The sequence below is a fragment of the Poecilia reticulata genome, chromosome 14 (genome assembly GCF_904066995.2).
Source record: "Poecilia reticulata chromosome 14, P_reticulata-male-v2, whole genome shotgun sequence".
Classification (NCBI taxonomy): Eukaryota; Metazoa; Chordata; class Actinopteri; order Cyprinodontiformes; family Poeciliidae; genus Poecilia; species Poecilia reticulata.
Window position 1 is genome coordinate 21,352,510 of NC_088843.1, and position 25,144 is coordinate 21,377,653.

Here is a 25,144-nt window from a genome sequence, read left to right on the forward strand (position 1 = left end):
CCGATCTTTAAAAAGTGTGACTTTTTAAAGATCGGTAAAACAGCCATGTTGAGGATGAAAATCCTAATCAATGAATCAAAATTTGCACTGACACATAGAGCATATAATCAACCAACAAAAACATTCAGACTTTACTTATTTTATTCATTTTCAGCGCTGAAAGGACACTTTTACCATTACATTCAAGAAGAGTTTCTAAAAAAGTTTGCGCAGCGTCTAAGGAGAAGGAGGAGGATAGCTGATTATATGGACTGAAGACACTCCCTGAAATCACACCTTGTCTCTGTGGCCTGATAAGTTTCTGTTTTCTGAGAAATGGGCCTTAGCGTCTAACAGAATCAAAAATGAAACTCTTTACAATGAGCCTTTTGTCCAACAACATGTAACTCTTTCTCTACCTTGGTAAAGCATCTCAACAACCAACACCAATTATTTTTGTCTAAATGTTGCTAAATACAGTAAGAAAGTGATAAAAAACAGCTTTTAAGTTTTCTGGAAGTTTGTTCCAGATTTGTGGTGCATACAAGCTGAATGCTGTTTCTTCTTTTTGGTTCTGGATGCAGAGCAGAACCAGCAGGTTGATCCAGCAACTTTAATCCGTCTTTAATCTAGTGGTTTCTAAACTACCAGCAGTAGTTTAAAGTCTGTTCTCTCCATGAAGGACAATAGAACCGGGTGAAGTAGAACTAGATGTTGTGCTCTATCTCCCTGGTTTTAGTCCAGTGTTTCTCAACCTTTTTCGGCCCAGCGCCCCCCTAGCCCTAATCCAGGTCCCTCACCGCCCCCCACCAAAAAATTTGTAAGCTACTTTGCACTGACAATTATTTTATTATTAATGTTACTATCATTATTGTAGATGTTTTGAATCGGCGCACCGATTATGTTTTCCGTACACTTCAGCGCCTTACGCTCCTTCACCTCGCGCACATAACGAGGTAAATGTAGCGAGTTTTACCCTAAACGTATCGGCGTCTGGGGGGGGCGCCGATTTATGTTTTCGCATCCACCTGAATAATGTGTAGTTGCGCTCCTGCCCATGGCACTTCAACAATATTATTTTACCTTTTATCTGGAAATAGTGTCTGTTTATTCTTGCCATACAGTCCTCTGTATTAATTATTGCTCGAAAGGTCTTGCCATACCAGTTTATTCCTCCGTATTTACTTTAGTTTCTTAGTTTATTCTTGCATTTTGTTCTTCATTCATTTCCATTTAGTTTCATTTGATTAAAATTGGTTTATTGCTATGTCCACTTTAGTTTCTTTCCTGTTACTAGATCTATTTTATCGTTTATTGACCACCAGTAATTTTCACTCATCACCTGCTGCGCCTCCTAATCGTCATGTTTCACATCATGTGTTGATTTTTCTCTGTTCAGCGTCGGATTCTCTGTTTTTATGCCATAATTCACATCTAGTTCGTCGCTCCGTTTTGCCCGATTCTCATGTTTCAGAGTTTTGCGCAATGTGCGCGGAGTTTTTTTCTTTTTTTTAACTCCCTAAGGTGCAGGGCGGTCGGGAAACATATCGATGGGGAAAAGGCAGACTTTTAAAACAACAGAAACAATTTCTGCATTCTGATTATTGAAATTTAAAAGTGCTGTGGTACCGTTGTTCCATCAAACCCGTTTCATGTCGGACCACTTGCAACACCGGTGTTAACGCTATAAAATTAACGCTCTCTATCGTGGAATCACCCATGGAGGGATTTCTTTATTTAAATGGGTTCATTTTTCAGAGGGATACAAAGTGAAGGTATCGTGATTTTAGTAATTACATGTTTATAAGAGCGATTTTCTGTTGTCCTTCCATGGAAGCGGGCAGCTTTCAAACGGAAATAAAACACTTTTTAATATAAATTGCTGCTTTGACATGATCACAGAACTGCCAAAACATATGTAGCCTACATAAATACCAGACAAAGTGAATCACAGCAGCGTCATCAGCCGGTGTAACGCTGAACTGATGCGGAGCGGAGCTGCGCCATGAAGCTACAAACACTGAATAGAAGAAGAGCTGCCATCGATACAGCTGCAGCCAAGCATGATTTAATGTTACACAATACAGTTTTACCAAGTTGCTCAAAGTCTAAACTGGTATTGTTGTGGATTTAAGGTGTAAAGTTTACCTTCGACCAAACGCCCCCCAAAGGCATCCCAGCGCCCCCCTTTTGTAAAAATGTCCGCCAGCGCCCCCTGCCGTCCTCTGAACGCCCCCTGGGGGGCGGTACCGCCCACATTGAGAACCGCTAGTCTAGTCAGAACTCCAGCAGCAGCATTCTGGATCAGCTGCAGCTGGACCATTGATTTGTTAGTCAGATGTGAAGATGCGGCTGCAGTAATCAATGACACTGCAGAGAAATGCCTGGATGAGTTTCTCTGGTGCTGAGACATTAGTGCTCTGATCCTGGAAATGTTCTTCAGCTGATAGAAGGCCCACTTTAGAACCATTTTTATGTGGCTCCGAAGGTTCAGATCAGAGGTCAAAGGTCATCCTGATGTCCAGTTTCCAGCTGGAACAACTGAAGCAAACTGTAGATCTATATCTCTAGATTGTTCCTCTTAGGTCCAAAGATAAAAACTTCAATTTCTATTCAGCTGGAGAAAGTTTTGGCTCATCCACACATTTATCTATTCAGTGATTGGACAGTTCTGAGTCACCTGGTGACATCACTTTGTAAGTAGCATGTAACCATCAGCTCTTTGTTTGGATTGTTAGCTTTAAGTGCAGTTATCAGGTTGACCTCTAGGTGACCCTGACCCCTATCCGGACCATATCACATCCCCATTCTAGAAACTACTACTGACTATGTCTGGTAGTTTGGCTAAATACCAGCATAACAGCAGCATTAGGTACATTATAGTTTCACACAAAGATACAATTTAAAATATATAGAAATAAACAGAATGAAGAACAAAATACTACATAGTATTCAACATAAATACAATACACTTATTAAAAATAAAAATAAATAAATGTGGATGTGTATTTGAGCATTTAGAAAATACAACAGACCATTTAAAAGAAAGTGGAGATGTGCATATACCAGCAGAAATATTATTCAAAATAAGTAAAACAACTGTGCAGGTTAGGTTTTTTATACACATTTTTCACTCCAACTCATTCTTTCTATTTTTCAAAAAGTTTAAAAAGTTTAACTGGTTAAAAATAATGTGTTGTTACCCTACTAACTAACCTGTCTCACGACGGTCTAAACCCAGCTCACGTTCCCTATTAGTGGGTGAACAATCCAACGCTTGGATTCCTATCACTGCTTCACAATGACAGGAAGAGCCGACATCGAAGGATGTTGCACAGCAACTCAACGGGTTGTTGCTGTGTAACCAAGGGGTGAGTGAGTTAGTTGATGCTAGCTTAGCTAGCCATGAGGATGAGCCTTTCCTCTGCCTAGTTCTCCCAGAATGCTGTGTGGCTATGGATCAGAGTTCTGTGAAATATTTTAATATTCTGTCATACATATTAATTGCTGATATTGATCACATGTCTATTACAATATAAATCATTGATTTATTATCAACCCTAGTCCAGGTTTTATCACTCAGACTAAACTATCATTTTGTTGAGTTGAAGATAATTTTTTTACCGGCATTATTGTGAATATGATATGATGTGGCCCAGTCCTAACTTCACTAGGCAGCTGCAGGGGTTCATTATGGAGCATGACCTCCTTCTCCGCATTGGTTGGTTAATTTAGTCTGAAAATATTCCCACAGGCTCATAATTACGTATTTGATCTTTATTAGTGTTCTGAATTTTAGGATAAACCTTTTATGAAAATATCATTCAGATGAATTTGTTGGTGTTAACAGTAGGTAAATCTCTCTTTGTCTCAGAAATGTCTGAAAGCTCAGAATGGAAGAAGGCCCTGACCAACATCATAGCGGATCTCCGCAGTTCTCAGTACAAACAGATGCTGGATTGTCTGGAGGTAATCCCTAAAAGTGTGAAAGATGACACACCCAGAGAAGAGATGGCTCAGATCATCATTGAGCATTATGGAGAGAAGAAGTCCATCGCTGAAATCAATAGGATCATGGATGAGATACCGAGGAGAGATGACAAAGTTCAGGACCTGCTGCGTCCATTTGTGGAGAAACAAGGTAAGTTTATGCTGCTGGATCGATTTCAGGTTTTGCTCAACATGCAGGGTCCAGAACAGACCCTGAGGAGGCGGGGCAGGATTGTTCTGGTAGTCTGCTGTTGATTGGGTGAATCTATCAGTCCAAAGTTGAAACCAAGGTTCCTACTGACTTCTGGGTTTGAATGTTCTGCATTCAGGTCTGAAACCAAAGCAGGAAGGAGTTCAGAGCTGATAACCAGCTGATAATAAAGGCAAAGATCCAGAAATAATGACAGCATGAGACTCATAGAGCAGTGATGAAGATGTTTATGAATGAAACTATAATTCAGTTACTGTAGAGCTTTGACTGTTTAAACTGTTTTACAGAAAAGAAGAGGAAACCTGGACCAGAGTCAGAGGAGCAGCAGGAGTCTCCATCTGGTGGGTGAAAAACCGGAACTGTCCCTTTAAACGGGTTTAAAATAACGAGAAGGACCTCGCTGCAGCAAACAGAAAGGGGCAGGGACGGACCACTGTCAGTCTCTTACCTTATTTGGAAATGGGATCATTGCAATCCGGAAGTGAGGGGGGCGCTATTTCCTATACATCTTGGGTTTTTTTGTTTTTGTTTTTTTTTTATACCTGTGATATATTTTCACCTTTAGGAAGGTGTTTCACTCTCACAATGTATTTGAACTTATTTATTTTATTTACTTCAAGGCAGCTCACAGTTTTTAGCAAATTCTGTAGCTTTCAGTGTACTTCTATATCTGCTCCTTAGTCGCATCTTTTCGGGCTTGCCACCACCTCTAGTGGCGTGGGGGTGGTAACACAACTAAATTAATTACATTACTAAATCAGAATACCCCAATGTATTTATTATTTATTATTCATTCTGGTATTACTGTAACAGTAAAAGATAAATTCCCTCACAAAAGAACATACCTTTTCATTTTCTTAAGGAAGTAGAGCTAATTAAATGAGATAAACAAGAACTGAAAGTGGTTCCAGTTTCTCTCGATGGCCAACCTGTTGAAACTCTGGAAAATTTTATATACCTCGAGTCATTCCTGGACAGTCAGCTCAACTTTTCTTAAAACACTGACTACATCTTTAAAAACTGTTCTCAAAGACTCTAACTTTTAAGAAGTCCAATCAATCAATCATATCTTTATTTCAACCACAAAAAATGTCCATAGAAAAAGGAAAAAACAAGCAAAATAAGAAAAAAATAAAACATGAGTCAAAAATAAATGATGACGCCAATCTTCAAGAGAATCTCACAGTACTAAAAACCGAATTTACTAAAATTGCAATTATATTATTGCATGACACAGATAATCTACACGTGCATTTATACATAAGATTCCTGAGCACAGCTGCACATGTGGGAACAGCATTATGTACAAACATATGGCTAGCACTACTCCATCTAGGCCAGTGGTTCTTAACCTGGGTTCGGTCGAACCCCAGGGGTTCGATGAGTCGGTCTCAGGGGTTCGGTGGAGCCTTTGCCACGGAGGTAAAGACACACTTGTGTAAAGTCATGATGACGCCCCGCTTTGCTATCACTTGCTGCAAAGGACCACGTTACATTGCTTAGCCAATCAGTGCTGCAGAGGAGCCCTGATTGAAGGAGCTCCACTTTCAGCATGGATTTTAACTTGTGTCTTTAATTACTTCAGCAAAGCTCACAGTTTTTACCAAATTCTGTCGCTTTCGGTGTACTTCTAAATCTGCTACTTAGTCGCATCTTTTTGGGGTTGCTACTGCCTCTAGTGGCGTGGGGGTGGTAACACAACTAATATAATTTACTAAATCAGAATACCACAAAGTCTTTATTATTTATTACAAATTTTTCAGTCTCTTAAGAATGTCGAGCTAATTAAATTATCTAAACAAGATCTAAAAGTGGTTCCAGTTTCTCTCAATGGTCAACCTGTTGAAACTGTGGCAAATTTTAAATACCTTTGGTCGTTTCTGGACAGTCAGCTGGGTCACTCCTATGTCTTGAATTTGGGGGGGAAAAACATATTTTATTTATCGCTACAGAAGGGTTCAGTGAATGCGCATATGAAACTGGTGGGTTCATATGCGCATAAAAACATGTGCCTAGATCAGGTTAAGAATCACTGATCTAGGCACTTTGAGTAGTAGCCTCATACCATCATTGTATGCCACATAAAGTTTCTGCAGGCTACTTTTTGTATCGTCACCATAGATGGGCCGTGTAATAATGTGATTCATGAATACAATTTTTCGTTTTAGAGTCGAAGGAAAATTTCCTCGTTGATAGACTAAATAGTTTCATTTTATTTTTCCTATATATAAGACTCTACCAACAAAAAGTCTCTCAATATACATGGCACTGTAAAAACAAAAATGTGAATTTTTGCTTATATCTGTTTAACAACCCTGGTTGTAGCAACCTGGGTTGATATTCTTCTGTATCTAATTTATTTGTTTGTTATTGACTTTTGCTCAATTAAATTTCTTATGTATACACTGCAAATGGTATTTTTATTACAATTGATCATGTTGTTTTTCATGTCTCTGTATTTTTTTTGTTCCTCCTATAATTGATGGAGATATATAGAAATTATTTATAATGTATAAAGGTATTGTTTGTCATTTATTTAGCTCTACATCCGTAAGAAATTGAAAAAAATGTGTTGTTTTATAAGATACTTTATCTTTAATGCCGAAATTCCATCCATCCATCCATTTTCTTACACCCTTGTCCCTTAGTGGGGTCGGGAGAGGGGCTGGTGCCCATCTCCAGCTAGCATACCGGGCGAGAGGCGGGATACTCCCTGGACAGGTCGCCAGTCTGTCGCAGGGCAACACAGAGACACACAGGACACACAACCATGCACACACACACTCACACCTAGGGGCAATTTGGAGAAGCCAATCAACCTGACAGTCATGTTTTTGGACAGTGGGAGGAAACCGGAGTACCCGGAGAAAACACACACATGCGCAGGGAGAACATGCAAACTCCATGCAGAAAGACTGGGGCCGGGAATCGAACCCAGAACCTTCTTGCTGCAAGGCAGCAGCTCTACCAACTGCGCCACTGTGCTGCCCTAATGCCGAAATTAATAGTAAATAATAAAGACGTTGTGTGGTATTCTGATTTAGTAATGTAATTAGATTAGTTGTGTTACCACCCCACGCCACTAGAGGCAGTCGCAAGTCGAAAAGATGCGACTAAGAAACAGATTTAGAAGTTCACCGAAAGCTATAGAATTTGCTATAAACTGTGAGCTGCACTGAAGTAAATAAAAGAGAGAAGTTCAAATACATTCTGAGAGTGGAACTCCTTCATAAAGGTGAAAATACACTCCTGATCAAAATCTTAAGACCAGTCAAAAAATTGCAAGAATTTGCATTTTGCATTATTGTATCTTCAGAAGGTTCTAAGTAGAACTTCACAATGTTAAAGGAAAAAATCAGTGCAAGAGACAAGAACTTTTGAGCAGGGAATTTTCTGAAAACTGCATTTACACTCAAACATGATTTTTTTCAGCTGATCAAAAGTTTAAGACCATAGTCTTTAAAAGCCAAAAGCTGTGCAAAAATCTGGATTCCATGTCATTTTCTGTCAAGTCTTTACACTGTCAAGACCTCCTGATGGCAAAAGCAAAAAAGCTCACTGACTTTGAACATGGTAGGATTGTTGAGCTGCATAAGCAAGGCCTCTCACAACGTGCCATCGCTGCTGAGGTTGGACACAGTAAGACAGTCATTTTGCAGTTTTTAAATGATCCTGAGGGTTATGGAACAAAAAGTGAAGTGGTACACCCAAAAAAATTTCACCAGCTCTGATCCGCAGGATCCGATTGGTTGTCCGTCAAGACACAGGACGATCCTCCACCCAAATTAAGGCCATAACTGGTGCTGACTGCAGCCCAGTAACCATCAGACGGCATCTGCGAGAGAAGGGCTTCAGAAACAAAAAATGTCTTCAAAGGCCACGTCTTCTTCAACGCCACAAAATTGCCCGTTTGGACTTTGCAAGGGTGCACCAATCATGGACATTGAAAGGTGGAAGAAAGTTGTCTTCTCTGATGAGAAAAAATTTACCTTGATGGTCCTGATGGCTTCCAATGTTACTGGCATGACAAGGAGATCCCACCTGAGATGTTTTGTACACAGTGGTGGTGGCGCCATCATGATTTGGGTTCGTTTTCCTTCAATGGAACAATGGAGCTTCAGGTTGTGCAGGGGCGTCAAACAGCAGCTGGCTATGTGGAGATGTTGCAGCGGGCATCCCTTATGACTGAGGGCCCTCGTCTCTGTGGTAATGATTGGGTTTTTCAACAGGACAATGCTGCAATTCACAATGCCCGCCTGACAAAGGAGTTCTTCCAAGAGAATAACATCACTCTTTTGGACCATCCTGCATGTTCCCCGGATCTAAACCCAATTGAGAACATTTGGGGATGGATGGCAAGGGACGTTTACAAAAATGGACATCAGTTCCAGACAGTGGATGCCCTTTGTGAAGCCATCTTCAACACTTGGAGCAACGTTCCCACTAGCCTCCTGGAAACACTGGCATCAAGCCTAAACGATTGTTTAAAGTCATCAACAAGAATGGTGGAGTTACTCATTACCGAGTCCTTTTTTTGACACTTTGATTTCTGTTTTGGGGGTTTACGGGTTTTTTTGAGCTATGGTCTTAAACTTTTGATCAGCTGAAAAAAATCATGTTTGAGTGTAAATGCAGTTTTTTCAATTAATTCCCCGCTCAAAGGTTGTTGTCTCTTACGCTGATTTCTTCTTTTAACATTGTGAAACTCTACTTAGAACCTTCTTAAGATCCAATAGTGCAAAATGCAAATTCTTGCAGTTTTTTAACCGGTCTTAAGATTTGATCAGAAGTGTATATCACAGATTTAAAAAAAAAAAATACAAACGAAAGTATAGGAAATAGCGCCCCCTTCACTTCTGGATTGCAACGGTCCCATTTCCAAATAAGGTACGAGACTGACAGTGGCCCGTCCCTGTCCCTTTCTGTTTGCTGCAGCGAGGTGTACTTGAAAACATAGACATTGATACGTATACCCCTCATGGAGCGGGCCGGCCCATTGCTGCGATACGTCACAGCGTCCGCCATATTGAATGTGGTAAGGTAATACAAGTGAATGGACTAAACTTTATAAAGTGCCATTCTACAAAGTATTTTAAGTTAATACCTGCCATTGACACATTTTCTCACATGCATTAATATTTTTGGCAATCAAAGAAATTGCTAAAGACAGAGTTTCTAACTTTTGTTGTGATTATTTAATTGTTTTGGGGTATTTCTGAATAAAGAGCACAATGTTTTATTTGATAGAAATTATTCTGAAAATTTTATAATGACATTGATAAACAGACACACTTTTACAGTGTTTTATTAAATAACATAATTCCATAATTTAATGTACATTTAACATTTCAAGACAAGAAACAAATAATTTTACTGTATTTATTTTTTATACGTTATTGAGAGATGACTTTTGATTTATAAATCAGTAATTGTCAAACATTAAACTACGTATTTTCTTACTTTTTTCCAGAGAATAAATATTTATTACAGTATGTCAACTCTGCTACTGACAGCGAAGAGTGAAAATAATTATAACAGAGTAAATTATTTTTATTTCATTACGCTACATTAATACACTAATACTTCAGATTTAGATATTTAAAATACACAAAAGTGAAAGAATAAAGCATTTATTTATTATACTGGGAACACTGGTCACAGTGTGACAGAGAACGCATAAATGTCTGCTGGTCACACAACTCCAATGACTTCTGAGACGTGCTGGTTCACAGGCTAAAGCCAAGAATAAAAGAGAAATTATCCAAAAGTGAAATAGAAAATACATACGATATATGATAGGTATTTTCTTAAACCTACATGAAAAAAAGAGAACCACAGACACCGTATGCGAGTTTTTAACCAAACTTCTGCAGAAGGAGAAAACACAGTGAACTCCTCCTCCAAGCAGTTCACCATGTGTTCTGAAAACCTTCAGTTTGTTTGTCTCTTTTATTAGCAGGGGAGAGAAAGGTGTGAACAGGAATGGAGGGGGTGAAATCCACATCCTATCTTTACAGTAGGATGTGAATTCAGACAGAGGGGAGACACAGAAACTAAATTAACACATAGATAGGTTTTACTGCTTAGGACTATCCCAGGAAGATCTAAGTCATCATTTGTACAAACATGCTTGATTAAGGAAGATTTAATTTTGTCTCCCCAGTTTCAACAAATTTGAACACTAAACCTCTAAATAAAAACTAGTAACATAAAATTACAAATGTAAGAATGATAACAAACATAATAATTCTAACAATATATGTTTCGTATATGTTTCCTTCACATTCATAAAAGACATTTTCAGCATGTTGGGCTCTGACTCGTAGCATCTTTATAGCTAAATACCGACATGGAGAAGCTGAGCTGGGAAACAGAGACTGAAGAACAGAACAGCAGCCCCAGCTTTGATCCTGACTGATCTTTCCTCACTAAATCCTCTGGTTTTAATTAACTTCTCCTCTAACAGCGGTTTCTCATCAGCTCTCTCATTAGAAAACAGTATGAAAATGTTAGCTGCTACACTAACAACCAGCGGTTATTTCGGGACAATTTAGTTACATAGGAAATATTTTCCGGTTGTTTAGAAGCCAACCAAAATAGTAAAGTTACTTGACTTTACTGGCTGCAAAGTCAAGTAATTCTGATCTTTCATCCTTACCTGGGGAAGATGATCCTAATGAATCCAGTTTGTTTTGTAAAACAGTTGAAATAAGTCCACATAACACAGGACTTAAGGAGCTCCGATCACTCTGCTGCTGCATAGAAGATGGCTGACGCTTTTATGTACGACTCAGTGCTCCATGAGGCATCTATGTATTGATGTCTATGTAATGTTCAGACCTGAGGACCCGAAATTTCAGTCAGACACAGAGTAAAAATCAATAAGGTCTTTATTGAACCAGGTATAGGGACGGGGAACCACGAGCAGGAACAGGAACCTCTGAGGACAGAGAACAGGTTAGAGGGTTGTAGGTAGGAGGGGAAGGCCAAAAGTCTGTAAGGGAAAAGATCACTAACCTTCCTGGGGTGTGGGGGATGAGGGATCCAGGTAGCACAGTGGAAAGACAAGTGGCACAGGACTGGGAGGCACAGGGTTTAGGACAGGCAGGACCAGACAAACGTCTGAGGGTTGGGCGAAGAGCAGTGGTCAGGTCACGGAAAAAGGGTCCAGTACTAGCAGGCAATCTCAGGCAGACAATATCCAAGGGCGAGGCAGGAGGCAGAGGTCAAAAGGCAGAAACAGGGTCGAGACCAGAAAACAGAAGCCAGTGAAGAATCCGACGTGGGCAAGGCAAGGCAGGAAAATCCAAGGGTCAAAAATGTGTTCGTGATCGTGGTCAGGTCAGGAAGAACGCTGGATATCTACTCACTCGTGGCTTTCAAAAATCTGGCACCGTCTGCCTGCCTGAGAGCTGAATATAACTGCTGGTGAACAGGTGGAAGACATGAGCCTGATTGTGCTCCAGCGCAGCAGCATGCAGGTGAACCAGATGAGCTTGATGAGGAGTACAGAGGAGAGAAACATAGCAGGCAGACGGGCCAGAAACATGACAGTACCCCCTCCTAAGGTCCGGCTCCGACGGACCCTTCGGCTGATCAGGATGGAGGCGTGAAAGTCCCTCAGGAGAGACTTGTCGATGACGAAGGCCAGGAATCCAGGACCGTTCCTCTGGTCCATATCCCTCCCATCAACCAGGTATGGAGGCCACGTCCCCTTCTCCTGGACCGGAGGATGCCGCACTGTGTAGATGGGTCCCCATCCAGGAAGGGTGGGCGGGAGGGTTGGGCAGGCTCAAGACGAGGAGGTGTAGGTTTAACCCGACACATGGAATGTGGGTGATCCTCATAGAACGGGCACTGTAGCGGACGCACTGGTTCACAACCTTGGAGATGGGGAAGGACCAATGAAACGGGGTGCCAACTTCCGACTCTCCACCCGTAGGGGGAGATCCTTAGATGACAACCAGACCTTCTGGCCAACACGTAGGTGGGTGCCTGGACACGGTGCCGATTAGCAGATCTGGACTGCACCTCTGACATTTGATCATGGTCCTCCTGGCTTCCTCCAGATCCGATGGCACCTCATAGCTGCAGCGTGAGCGGAGGGGACCTTAGCCTCCCTCTCTTGAATAGAGAAAGGTGGCTGGAACCCATGGACATGTAAAGGGCGAGAGACCAGTGGAGCTAGAGGGAAGAATTCAAGGCATGTTCCACCCAGGGTAAGTTGTGTGACCATCTGGTAGGGTCAGATCACAAAGGATACGAAGCTGGTTCAATCCTGGTTAGCCCTCTCGGTCTGTCCATCGTTTGGGGATGGAACCAGACGATAAACTGACAGATATGCCAAGCATGGCGCAGAACTCCTTCCAGAACCGAGAGACGAATTGGGTCCTCTGTCCGAGACAATGTCAGTGGGGAGCCCATGGAGGCGGAAACCTCCCGTGCCATAATCTCCCCCATCTCCTTAGCGGAGGGGAGTTTCTTGAGGGGACCAGATGGACCATCTTAGAGAATCTGTCAACGATAGTTAAAGACAATGAAACCGTCAACTGGGCAAACCTGTGACGAAGTCCATGGCGATGTGTGACCAAGGGCGGATGGGATGGGAAGGGGCCGCAACACCCTGAGGGTGGGCGACGAGACGACTTGCTTGGCAGCATTGATGACAGGCTGTAATGAACTCCTTAACGTCCTTGGTCATGGAGCCCCACCAGAATGAGAGCCGGACATTTGAAGGTCTTGCTGATGCCTGGATGCAGAAAGGCGGGACTTATGGCAGAACTCGAGTACCTTGGGGACCAGCTGTTCGGACAAACAGCCTGTCGGAGGGCACGAGGCTGGAACCAGAAGATCACGGGTAGCGTCCCTGACCTCCTCCTCCAGCCCGGTCACAGACAGCCTCACCGAGTCTGGGAGGATAAACTCCTCTGCAGGTGGCCCCCAACTCAGAGATTCGTGAATTCTGACAAGGCGTCCGGCTTATGTTCTTGGTCCCGGTCTGTAAGAGAGAGAAATTAAACCGTCCAAAAAACAGGCCCACCTTGCTTGTCTGGGGTTGAGTCGTTGGCGCTCTCAGTACTCCAGGTTCTTGTGGTCGGTCCATACTAGAATGGTTCTTGGCCCCCTCCAGCCATGTCTCCATTCCTCAGGCCAGCTTGACGGCCAAAAGTTCCCTGTCCCCACATCATAATTGCGTTCAGCGCTGGCTAGGATCTGGAAAAGAAGGCACAAGGATGAATACGCCGTCAGCGGTTCTCTGACTTAGGACAGCTCCAACCCCAGTGCTGGAGGCGTCGACCTCCACAATAAATTGTCTCGCGGGTCAGGGACCGGAGAACCGGAGCAGAGGTGAACAGAGACTTGAGTCTGGAGAAAGCCTCCTCTGCCTGCTTGCTCCACGAACTGGACCTTGGATGAGGTAATGGCATGAAGAGGAGATGCTACTTGGCTATAATTACGGATGAAACGACGGTAAAAGTTTGCAAATCCAAGAAATCTCTGTAACTGTTTGCGGTCAGTGGGAGTGGGCCATTCGGAGACTGCTGAGATCTTAGAGGGATCCATGATCACCTTGTTGGGAGAAATTATATAGCCAAGAAAAGATGTGGTGGAGGTGTGGAACTCACATTTCTCTGCCTTTACAAAAAGATGATTCTGGAGAAGGCGAAGAAGAACCGACCGAACATGGTACTTGTGGGAATCCAGATCCTGAGAGTAGATAAGAATGTCATCAAGGTAAACAAATACAAAGTGCCCAACCATGTCCCTCAAGACGTCATTGACCAGAGCTTGGAAGACTGCTGGTGCATTGGATAGCCCAAAGGGCATGACCAGGTACTCGTAATGACCAGTGGGAGTGTTGAACGCGGTCTTCCACTCGTCTCCCTCCCTGATGCGAACAAGATGGTATGCATTGCGCAGGTCTAATTTAGTGAAAAACTTGGCCCCTTGGATCTGGTCAAAGGCAGAATTCATGAGGGGAAGGGGATACCGATTCTTAACGGTAATGCCATTAAGACCCCTGTAATCTATACAAGGCCTTAGAGAACCATCCTTCTTGCCAACAAAAAAAAAACCGCACCAGCAGGAGAAGAGGACGGGCGAATGATACCCGCCTTGAGAGAATCCTGTACATACCTCCTCATGGCTTGGTTCTCGGGAGCAGACAGTGAATACAAACGCCCCTTGGGGGGTGATGTACCTGGAAGGAGGTCAATGGCACAATCATAGGGCCTATGGGGGGGAGGGCTGTTGCCCGGGACTTGTTGAACACCTCCTTCAGATCGTGGTATCAGGTGGCACTTTGGATAAGTCCGGGTAAGTTTCTTCGATGGCATTGTCTGGAAGGGAAGGGGTACAGGCAGAGAGCAAACAGGTAGCAGAGCAAGACCTTGACCAGCCCAAAATTTCCTTGGCCTGCCAGTCAATGTGAGGTTATGCTTGTTAAGCCATGAGGCCCCCAAAATGATGGGCAACTGTGGTGAGTGAATAATAACAAAAGTGATCTCCTCCTGATGATTACCCCAAGCGTCAGGCTGACCTTTCTGTGATGAGGTTTGACCGGCTAATATGATGTCCATCCAAAGCTAGAACATTATGGACTGATGAAGTGTGGAGGAGCTTGATGTTGAGGCCCCTGGCATAAGATTCATCCATGAACTCTGTATCAGCTCCGGAGTCAATGAAGACTGATACCTGGTGGGGAATGGAGGAGACCACAAGGTTAGCAGAGAAAGAAAATGAGGAGATGGACAACATGTTATGGCTCAGTAGAACTCCCCTATCCTCTACTGAGCCTGCCCTTTTAATGGACACTTGGCCGCCATGTGACCCTTGCCTCCACAATAAAACATAAATTAAACTGCCTTCTGCGACAACGTTCCTCCATGGAGATCCTTGTTCTCCCCAACTGCATCGGCTCAGGATCTGGTGACTCTACTGAGGGGAAGGAGAAACTTGTGGCTTCGGACCGAGAACCTGAGTGACCAAATGGGGTCGATGAAACCTCGTTGTGACGTCTCTCCCTTCTCCTTCAGCGAGGCGAAGGTCTATCCTGGTTGCCAGATCCTCAAGGTCCTTGAGGGACTTAGGGTAATCTCGAGTGGCCAATTCATCCTTGATATTTTCATTAAGACCTTGCATAAACACATCCATTAATGCCTCTTGGTTCCAGCTACTGTCTGCAGATAACAGGTGAAAGTCAATGATGTAAGAGGCTACACTCTTACCCCCCTGTTTCAAGGATAGTAGCCCCCTAGCTGCCTCCCTCTCAGGGAGGATGGGGTCGAAAACCCTGATCAGTTCTTTAGAGAATGTAGAATAGGTCAAACAGGAATCTGATTCATTCTGCCATTCTGCTGTCCCCCACTGTTTAGCCTTACCGGACAGAAGTGAGATCAAATGCCACTTTGGAGCGTTCAGTAGGGAAAGAGGAGGGCTGCAACTCAAAGTGTATCTCACACTGAGTGAGGAAAGCACGGCACTGGTCAGAGTCTCCTTTAAATAGCTCGGGAGGGGTCAGACGAGGCTCCTTGACCACAGCGGGCTGAACTGCAGGGGCTGGTTGGGGAGGTGTCTGTGGCTGTGCCTGGTCAGGAGGAGAAGACATGTTACGAAGCGTGGAAATGATTTCATTCATGCCGGTATTAAGGCGACTGATGGCACTCTCAACATTGCTGCGCCAATCTTGTGCTGACGAAGGGTCCATGTTTGGCCAGATTTTTCTGTAATGTTCAGACCTGAGGACCCGAAATTTCAGTCAGACAAAGTAAAAATCAATAAGGTCTTTATTGAGACCAGGTATAGGGACGGGGAACCACGAGCAGGAACAGGAACCTCTGAGGACAGAGAACAGGTTAGAGGGTTGTAGGTAGGAGGGGAAGGCCAAAAGTCTGTAAGGGAAAAGATCACTAACCTTCCTGGTTGTGGGGATGAGGGATCCAGGTAGCACAGTGGAAAGACAAGTGGCACAGGACTGGGAGGCACAGGGTTTAGGACAGCAGGACCAGACAAACGTATCTGAGGGTTGGGCGAAGAGCAGTGGTCAGGTCACGGAAAAAGGTCCAGTACTAGCAGGCAATCTCAGGCAGACAAATCCAAGGGCGAGGCAGGAGGCAGAGGTCAAAAGGCAGAAACAGGGTCGAGACCAGAAAACAGAAGCCAGTGAAGAATCCGACGTGGGCAAGGCAAGGCAGGGGAAATCCAAGGGTCAAAAATGTGTTCGTGATCGTGGTCAGGTCAGGAAGAACGCTGGATATCTACTCACTCGATGGCTTTCAAAAATCTGGCACCGTCTGCCTGCCTGAGAGCTGAATATAACTGCTGGAGAACAGGTGGAAGACATGAGCCTGATTGTGCTCCAGCGCAGCAGCATGCAGGTGAACCAGATGAGCTTGATGAGGAGTACAGAGGAGAGAAACATAGCAGGCAGACGGGCCAGAAACATGACAGTCTATGGTTTAAAATAACTCCATTAAGAACAATGAACATTGATCTTAGAGCTCCCCTTGCTGGTTAAAAAGTGAACTTGTATTATTGTGATTCATTTCTCAAAATGTGTTTTGCTGCTGGTGAAACCTGCAGTTAGATTGATCTCAGTTCTGGATTGGTTTATGGATCAGAACCAGATTAATTCATGTTGACCCACCTCTTTGTGTTTAACAGAGTTAAAGAAGAAGAAGACTGAGAGTGATGATGCTGTTAAACCTGGTGAGTTTTCACTCCCATGTCTTCAAACTGGGTTTTTCTGACATGTCATGTAATAAACTTGTGATAATGAGTAAATAATTCCTACAGTCTATTAACATCAGTATCACTCAAACATGACTGTATTGTTTTAGAATAGCGGTTCTCCACGTGGGCGGTACCGCCCCCCAGGGGGCGTTCAGAGGACGGCAGGGGCGCTGGCGGACATTTTTCCAAAAGGGGGCGCTGGGATGCCTTTGGGGGGGCGTTTGGTCGAAGGTAAACTTTACACCTTACATGCACAATACCAGATTAGACTTTGAGCAACTTGGTAAAACTGTATTGTGTAACATTAAATCATGCTTGGCTGCAGCTGTATCGATGGCAGCTCTTCTTCTTCTTCTCTTCAGTGTTTGTAGCTTCTGTTAGCTTCTTGGCGCAGCTCCGTTCTCCTGCTACTGGTAGCTAAAATCACGATACTCTCACTTTGTATCCCTCTGAAAAATGAACCCATTTAAATAAAGAAATCCCTCCATGAGTGATACCACGATAGAAAGCGTTCATTTTATAACATTAACACCGGAGCTGTAAGTGGTCCGGTATGACACGGGGTGATAGAACAACACAGAACTTTTAAATTTCAATAGTCAAAATGCAGAAATTGTTTCCGTTGTTTTAAAAGGTTTATGTCAGCCTGCCTTTTCCCCATCGATACGCTTCCCGACCGCCCTGCACCTTAGGGGCTTTAAAAAAAAAACAAGGAGGCGCACATTGCGCAAAACTCTGAAACAGGAGAAGCGGGACATAAAACGGAGCGACGAACAAGATGTGAATTATGGCATAAAAACAGATAATCCGACGCTGAACAGTAAAAAACCAACACATGATGTGAAACCTGACGATTAGGCGGCGACAAGAAAATCACGTCAATGCTGGATTAATAAAAATGATAACACAAAAAATCCTCGACAATATTCTTTGTGGAAGAACTTGTATCCCTTCACACATTTGTTGGTAGGCGAATTCGCCGCTGCAATTTCCTCCGCATCAGCAAAAGAAAATGCTGGTAAATTAAGTAATGGTGATGAAAAGAAAGAAGTTTTTCCTTAGAATACTTGCATACCATCACAAAAATAGGAAGTGCCCCCTCCCTGCCAGATGCAGTTTCCGGTTGTTGTGAAAAAGGTCTATTATTATACATACATTATTTTCCTGGTTTAAATGGGCGGTATCATGTAAAAACGCCTTATTTTATTTTCCATCATGTTATAAAGTTTTTCTCTCATCAAAAACATTCCTGGACTGTCGCTTTGTTTCTTTCATGTTTGAGAAATCTTTTAATCTCCATGGCAACCATTCAGCTGTCAAAATGATGGACCTAGCCCCGTCTCTGAGGAGGAGCTGTATCTGGAAGGCGGGGCTAGGTCCACCCAGATGTTTAGCCTGAGCTCAGGTCTCTCCTGATATCATTAATCTGAGCTGCTGATGATTCGCTGCTCTTCATGTTTAACAGAGTTTGAGAAGAACAACACCGAATCTGATTCAGATTCTTCAGGCGATGAAACTCAATCTGGTGAGTTTAATGAATCAACCTTACAGATAAAATTAGGTCAAAATCTGTTTATAAAATTAAAGATCGGAACAGAAACTCCATGACTCTTCTTCTTCTACAGACGATCCAGGAAGTCCGCAGTCTGAGAAGGTAACCATCACAGTAGCCAACATTAGGGGTTGCACCAACTAGTTGATTCTTTGCTCTGCAATTACTTTTTACACAGCTAGTTGACTAGCTGTGTAAAAAGTAATGTGCAATGATGTGACTAAACTGATTTTCCCAAGAAAATGAAAGATGAACTAGGTGAATTTGTCAGACAGTTTGAATTGTATAAAAATTTAAATAATTTACGAAAGGGGTTCTGTAGTAGGGATGTTACATGGCGCAGTGAAAATGTGTGTTTTTGAAGCTAATGGAGGGCGTTTGACATACTGTGCTCCAGAGCACTGCGGTAGCTGCAATCCCTTTCTGTCGCTCCAGATTTCCTCCTGATGTTAGGAAATGAAAAACCAACAGTCAGAACTGAAAATTAAAACTGTGACTATGTCATCTAGTACTTTTATTGTGGTGGTTTTGTATGACCTTGTAACATTGCATGTATCTTTTAGATAAAAATTCACTGCAAAAAATTTAAGCCAAGTAGAAAATATGTCTAACCAATAATTAACTGTCTATTTTTCAGAAGGTTTCTCATGGGGTGAGTTGGACACTTAGTTTTTATTAGAAATATTCTATTTTGCTCTCATGTTAGAATTTGCTTTTTGAATTTCTATCATTTCTCTGAACTTGTTTCCAGAGACAGAGCATCAAGCTGCTAAAGGAAAGAGGAGACACTAATGGGAAACGTGTAGGTGGAAAGATTATTCAGAAATGTGCTCTGCGTACGTATGAAACCAAAGAGAAGCAGGAGAAGAAGTTCTTCCATATGGCAGTCGGCGACGAGACCGACTGCATCAAAGTCATGGTTTATGGAGAAGAGCAATTTAATAAAGTAGAAGAGGGACGACTTTACCTTTTCACTGATGTGGAAGTTGATGTAATGTATGGTGAGACGGTGATGAAGGTGACCAAGCACAACAAAATCTCAATGACTAACGGGATTAAAGTTCCCAAGAATGTGGAGCTGCAGAGTCCAGTTTTCCCCACCAAGAAGATCAAATCCTTTAAGGAGGAAACAGCAGTGAGCGTTGAAGGAACTGTGATTGAGGTAAGCGATTACTGCCAATAACAAATTCATAACAAGAGATTTGTGGCTCTCTGTGTTTTATTATGCTGCTCTGAAAATGTTGGATCATTTCCAGGATTGGTTTATAATCACTTTTTGGTCCTCAGATAGATCCAGGTCCTCAGATTGAATTCCAGAAAGATGGCACCAAAGTAAATACATGCAAGTTCAAACTTGAAGATGAAACCAGTTCTATCTGGATCAAGCTGTGGCGCAAAGACATCAAGCAGCTGAGAAGAACGTCTGTGGGAGATTTGGTTAGAGTGACCAACCTACTGACAAACCATTACTGTGAGACGGTGTCTCTGAACTCCACCGACTTCACCAAAATTCATCAGGTACCAGTTATTACCAGGTTATTAATCAGACTGCAGGAAATCCAGGCCTGAACCAGAGTGGAGAATGTCGTTTCTCTATGTGACAGAGAAGACATAAATGTGGAGTGGAATTAAAATTATGCATCTTTATTTACTTTTTCTATATGTAAGGTGAACGACGAATGAATGAATGAATGAATGAATGAATGAATATACTTTAAACAAACAACATAAGACCTGGGTAGACTGGTGCCTGAGGCTGCTGCCCTGGGTGCGCCGCCCTTTTGTTAGATGAGAATAACAACATGATGAAGGGAAAAAAATCTCATACTGAATCACTAAACTGGATAAAAACGATGCTTTGTATGTTACAGAACATTATAAAGATCATTCAGGCATCTAAACATGTCGATAAATTTTATTACAAATTATTCGGATGTTTGGTTGCATGTGTATTAATTCATTATGATCCTGTTTCCCTGGTTGTGTCCAGATGAAAGCTGCTGCTGTCCAGAATGTCACCATGCAGATTGTTGGGATCATAAAAGCGGAAAAGGAACAGTCTGAGCTGGACGTGCTGATCAACCACAAGCCCAGATCCTTCCTCATCCGTTCTCCTCTCCTGGCTAAGGCTTTTCGTGTCAAACTGGATGACAACTTCAAGGACAGACTTTTGAAGAAAATCCCGTTTTCAGCCAAAGGAAAAATAAAACAAAACAAAATCCAGGCTCTTAAAGCTGTGAAAGCCAAGGAAACTTAACAGAACCAGAGGTTTTAAAGCTGAATGAGTTTTTTAAGTTAAAATCTTAAATGTGCTAACGGTGGAGAAACAACTTGCTGTTTCAGAAAAACTTTATCTGCCACCATGTTAACTATGCTAGCTCTAGCATAGCAGAGACCGGGGTGGAACAACCAATCAGAACCAGGAAGCTCGCTGATTGATTGCTTCTAGTTAGCACTGGGAGAAGGAAATGGTGACCGTTTCAACAAATACTTTAAAAATTATTTTTTAAAAATGTACATAGTGCAACTTTAAGATCATAGCTGACATTAAAATATTAACTTCAAGGGATAAGAATTGATTCAGTAGTTTCAAATTTAATGTTGTTAATAATGTGGTAGGATAGGTTGCCAGTTCGATTCCCATTCTGTCCTTCTTGTCAATGTGCAACAGACACGTCACCCGCCTCGCCTGCTGCTGCTGGTCAGATTGTCCAACAGGGGGCGCCGATTCATGTCAATCTTTGTCAGACTGCCTCAGGGCAGCTGTCGCTACTGTCCAGTAGCTCACCTCTACCAGCTGTTATGATTTAAAAGGAAATACAAACAAAATAACAAACCAAAAGAAAGAGGAAAGAAAACTAATCTATTGTTGTTCTAAAGTATGTAAACTAAGTCCTCCTGTTCAGGGTTGCTAAGTTTCTAATTCCATTTTTAAATAGTGAGTACTCTACAGTTTCTGATAAAATAAGCTAAAGTGTGACTGATCTAATTTCTTTTCTGGGTTAAAAGTAATATAAACTAAGCAGTGACTGTTCCTGTTAAGTATTTCTGGATTCCTAGTTTGTAGATATTCTAATTCTGTTTCCATTTCTGGGCTGTATAATGTTGATCTAAATAGTGCGTACTCCACAACTTCTAATATTACTAATAAACTAAAATAATCTTTTTCTGGGTTAAATAGTGCGTACTCCACAATTTCTAATATTACTAATAAACTAAAATAATCATTTTCTGGGTTAAATATGGAGTACTCCACAGTTTCTAACAAACTAAAACAAAAAAGAGGAAAGGACACATTTGGGCAAATGGCAACATTCAGACAAAACAATGGGCAAAACAGAGACATGAGTGAAGGAGGTGATGTCACAGGGCCATGAAGAAACTTTACAGAGCCCCTGGCAAAGTCCGATAGAGGTGTTATCAAGGCATGATGTCCTTAGGAGCGTTCAGCTTCGCAATTCCATGGATACAGGAGGGGGTGAGGAGGGAAGAGCGTTTTGTTTACATATATTCAAGGAGATTAGAAACACGCAGCCCTTCCAAGGCCACACGGGGGAAGTCAATTCAGAAACAGAATGTCTTGGGTTGAGAAGATTATGAATTTCAATTTTCCCTAAAGTCTCTCCGATACATCTCAGTTCCCAATCATCCAAATTAGTTTGGTTGTTCCACTGAACCGAAACTAGAACTTCTCCAAGATCGATTCCATCCCGAGAGTGAGTTTTAGAGTCCTCATCTCTGTCCACACCAACAGTCTGAGTGTTTGCTAGTTCGACCAAGTCAATCCCAAATTTGTCGATAATCCAGGAATCCACAAGCTCCAAACAGCAGAAATCCTGTTATCATGAATAAATCCAGGGTGAATTCCGCTGGGTGTGTCCCCGCAGGACAAGAGGGCTCTCCTGTGCCCAGACTTCTTGTCAAAAAATTTGATCAATTGCTTTGAGAGATCGGTTGACCAGATCCATAATTTGTAGATTTGGATGATGTGCTCCAAAAATATCGAAAAAAGACAGGACAAAAACAGAGCAAGCAGCGCAGGTAAGGGCAGGGAGGGAGCAGAGGAAAGAAGCGTCTGCCTTCACCGAGAGCAAGAGAGAAGCCAGGCTTCAGATGCTCCATCACTTCAGACCTGCCACATCCAGATCCTAACACAAATATCTGATCACGTTTCACTGAACGTCGGCTCTTATTTGCTGAGTGACATTTATTCCTCCGTCACATGAAACCACCTCGTCTCTGAGGAGCAGCAGTGAAGAGCCAAGAACATTAACATTTGTATTTTAATGGAAATTATTAAAACACTCAATAAATAGTTAAAACTTGCTGTGTGCAAATTGTTATTGATGTGCTAATCCATGGTTAAAATGCTGGTTGAAACTATTTTAATGAAGTTTAAAGGAGCTCTTAGTGCTGTGCAGTTATTTGAGTAAAAATGGCTCCAGTAATGGTTAACGCCTTCATTACTGGAGTGTTAATGAGGAGAGCTGCCTTCTACGTCTACTATCGGCCAATAGAGCTTTGGAACCAACGTCACTGCGTCAGACGTTGTGAGGCGTTTCCGTCTCGCACAGTCGCTCGGTGCCATCTTTACAGGCCACAGACCAAAACGAACTTTATCCCTTTGTTCATGGCTTTTTTGTATCTTCCATCACTTCCGTGTTGCAGTGAGTTTGAAACGTAGCACCTTCGTTTTTCTTCTGTCTTTGCTGCTCAATCTGACCACACCCACAGCCAATCAGTGAACAGCAGAGACCTAAAAAGCAGGGCCATCCTAAAAAAAAAGCCGGTGGAACGCTCAGAAAGCGAGTGGAGTAGAGCCAAGCAGCATTTATTTGGAAAAGGAGCAATATTTAGTACCAGACTAGCAGAACTAAATTAGTTGACTAATTAAAGCCACACAGAGCAGCCATGGAGCAGAAGCTGAACAAACCGTTTTGAATTAAGCATAAAAAATTAAATGTGACAGAGGAGACTCACTAATCGATCAATCGATGACTAAATGAGCCTATTTTTAAGCTGCCTTTTCTTTCTAAGGTTTTCGAAAAACTTGTGTACTGTCAGCTGACAGTTTTTAGATGACAATGGCATTCTGGAGGTTTTCCAGTCAGGTTTTAAAACTCTTCATAGCACAGAATCTCCTTTAATAAGAGTTTTTAATGACATCCTTCTTGCATGTGATTCTGGTCACCATGTTGTTCTGATTTTACTTGACCTAACTGCTGCCTTTGATACAGTAGACCATGATATTTTAATATCAAGATTACAGCACTTTGTAGGTATTGGTGGCACTGTTCTTAAATGGTTCTCCTACCTGGAGGAGAGAACAATTTCAGTGAAAATTAGTGACTCTGAATCATCTGCTGCTTCAATGCCTTATGGTGTCCCGCAGGGCTCAATTCTGGGCCCTCTGCTTTTCTCTCTTTATTTACTGCCTCTGGGTTCTATCCTTAGGAAACATGGGATTTCTTTTCATTGTTATGCTGATGATTGTCAGATTTATTTGCCCATGAAGCAGAAGGATGTCCATTCCATCAAACATCTCCTGGCATGTCTAGGTGATATTAAAGCTTGGTTGGCCTTGAACTTTTTAAATTTAATATGAAAAGAAAACAGAGGTGATGGTGTTTGGACCCAGTGGCTCCTGTGAGTCCTCCTCTGTTGACCTGGGACCTTTGGAGGTATATTTTAAACCTGTTATTACAGATCTTGGTTTTAAGGTGGACAGTGATTTTAAATTGGACAGCCAAATCAGAGCCGTGGTTAAGTCCAGCTTTTATCATTTAAGGCGATTGGCATCAGTGAAATCTTTTCTTTCCAGGCAGCATTTTGAAACAGTGATCCACGCTTTTATTTCAACTCGGTTGGATTACTGTAACGCACTTTATCTGGGAGTCAGTCAGTCGCTGCTCTCAAGTCTGCAGCTGGTTCAAAATGCCGCTGCACGACTTCTGACAAGAACTCGAAAGAGGGAACATGTGACCCCTGTCCTGGCCTCACTTCACTGGCTGCCTGTATATTTTAGGATTCCTTTTAAAATTCTTATGTTTGTTTTTAAATCACTGCATAATCTTGCCCCGGCTTACCTCTCTGAGCTTCTTTACCCCTACATACCCTATCGGTCTCTCAGGTCAGCAGATCAGCTGCTCTTGGAGGTACCAAGATCCAGGAGGAAGCTCAGAGGGGACAGGGCTTTCTCTGTCATTGGCCCCAAATTATGGAACGACTTGCCTTTGCAGGTCAGAGAGGCCCCTTCACTGTCCACTTTTAAAGTTCGTCTTAAAACCCATTTATTTTACTTTGCTTTCAACACCAGCGGGCTCTAGTTTTAAATTGTATGTTTTCGTTTTTAAACTGTAAGAGTTTTTTGTTTTTTTTGTTCTTTTTTTAATTTATTGCTATGTTGTGTTTTACTGTACAGCACTTTGTATCAGCACTTTGTATAAAGTTGGATTTGATTGGATTGGATTGGATTGGATTGGATTGGAAATGAGCCGTTAGTGGCAGCTGTCTTCTTTGGTCAGAGTTTAACATTTTGGATGTTTTCAGTATTTTTTCATCTTAAACATAATTTCTGCTGTTTGCAGCATTTAGTTTATCTTTAAATGAGCTTCATAAAGTTTACAAACTGATCCACTTTATTAAGACCAGAGGACTCAAAGCGTTTACACTACAGTCAT

The 25,144-nt window shown here is 42.3% G+C and overlaps 1 protein-coding gene across 1 annotated transcript in view; it reads left to right on the forward strand.

Moving 5' to 3' along the window:
• The window catches only part of LOC108166059 (uncharacterized), a 55,634-nt gene extending 34,589 nt beyond the window's left edge, over positions 1 to 21,045 (forward strand). The window contains exons 3-8 of the mRNA XM_081615898.1: positions 18,378 to 18,437; positions 18,538 to 18,566; positions 19,102 to 19,116; positions 19,216 to 19,626; positions 19,752 to 19,982; positions 20,455 to 21,045. Coding sequence (XP_081472024.1) covers positions 18,378 to 18,437; positions 18,538 to 18,566; positions 19,102 to 19,116; positions 19,216 to 19,626; positions 19,752 to 19,982; positions 20,455 to 20,721 — 1,013 coding nt within the window. The 3' untranslated portion in view covers positions 20,722 to 21,045. The remainder of the gene's footprint in view (positions 1 to 18,377; positions 18,438 to 18,537; positions 18,567 to 19,101; positions 19,117 to 19,215; positions 19,627 to 19,751; positions 19,983 to 20,454) is intronic.
• The last annotated feature ends 4,099 nt before the right edge of the window (positions 21,046 to 25,144 follow it).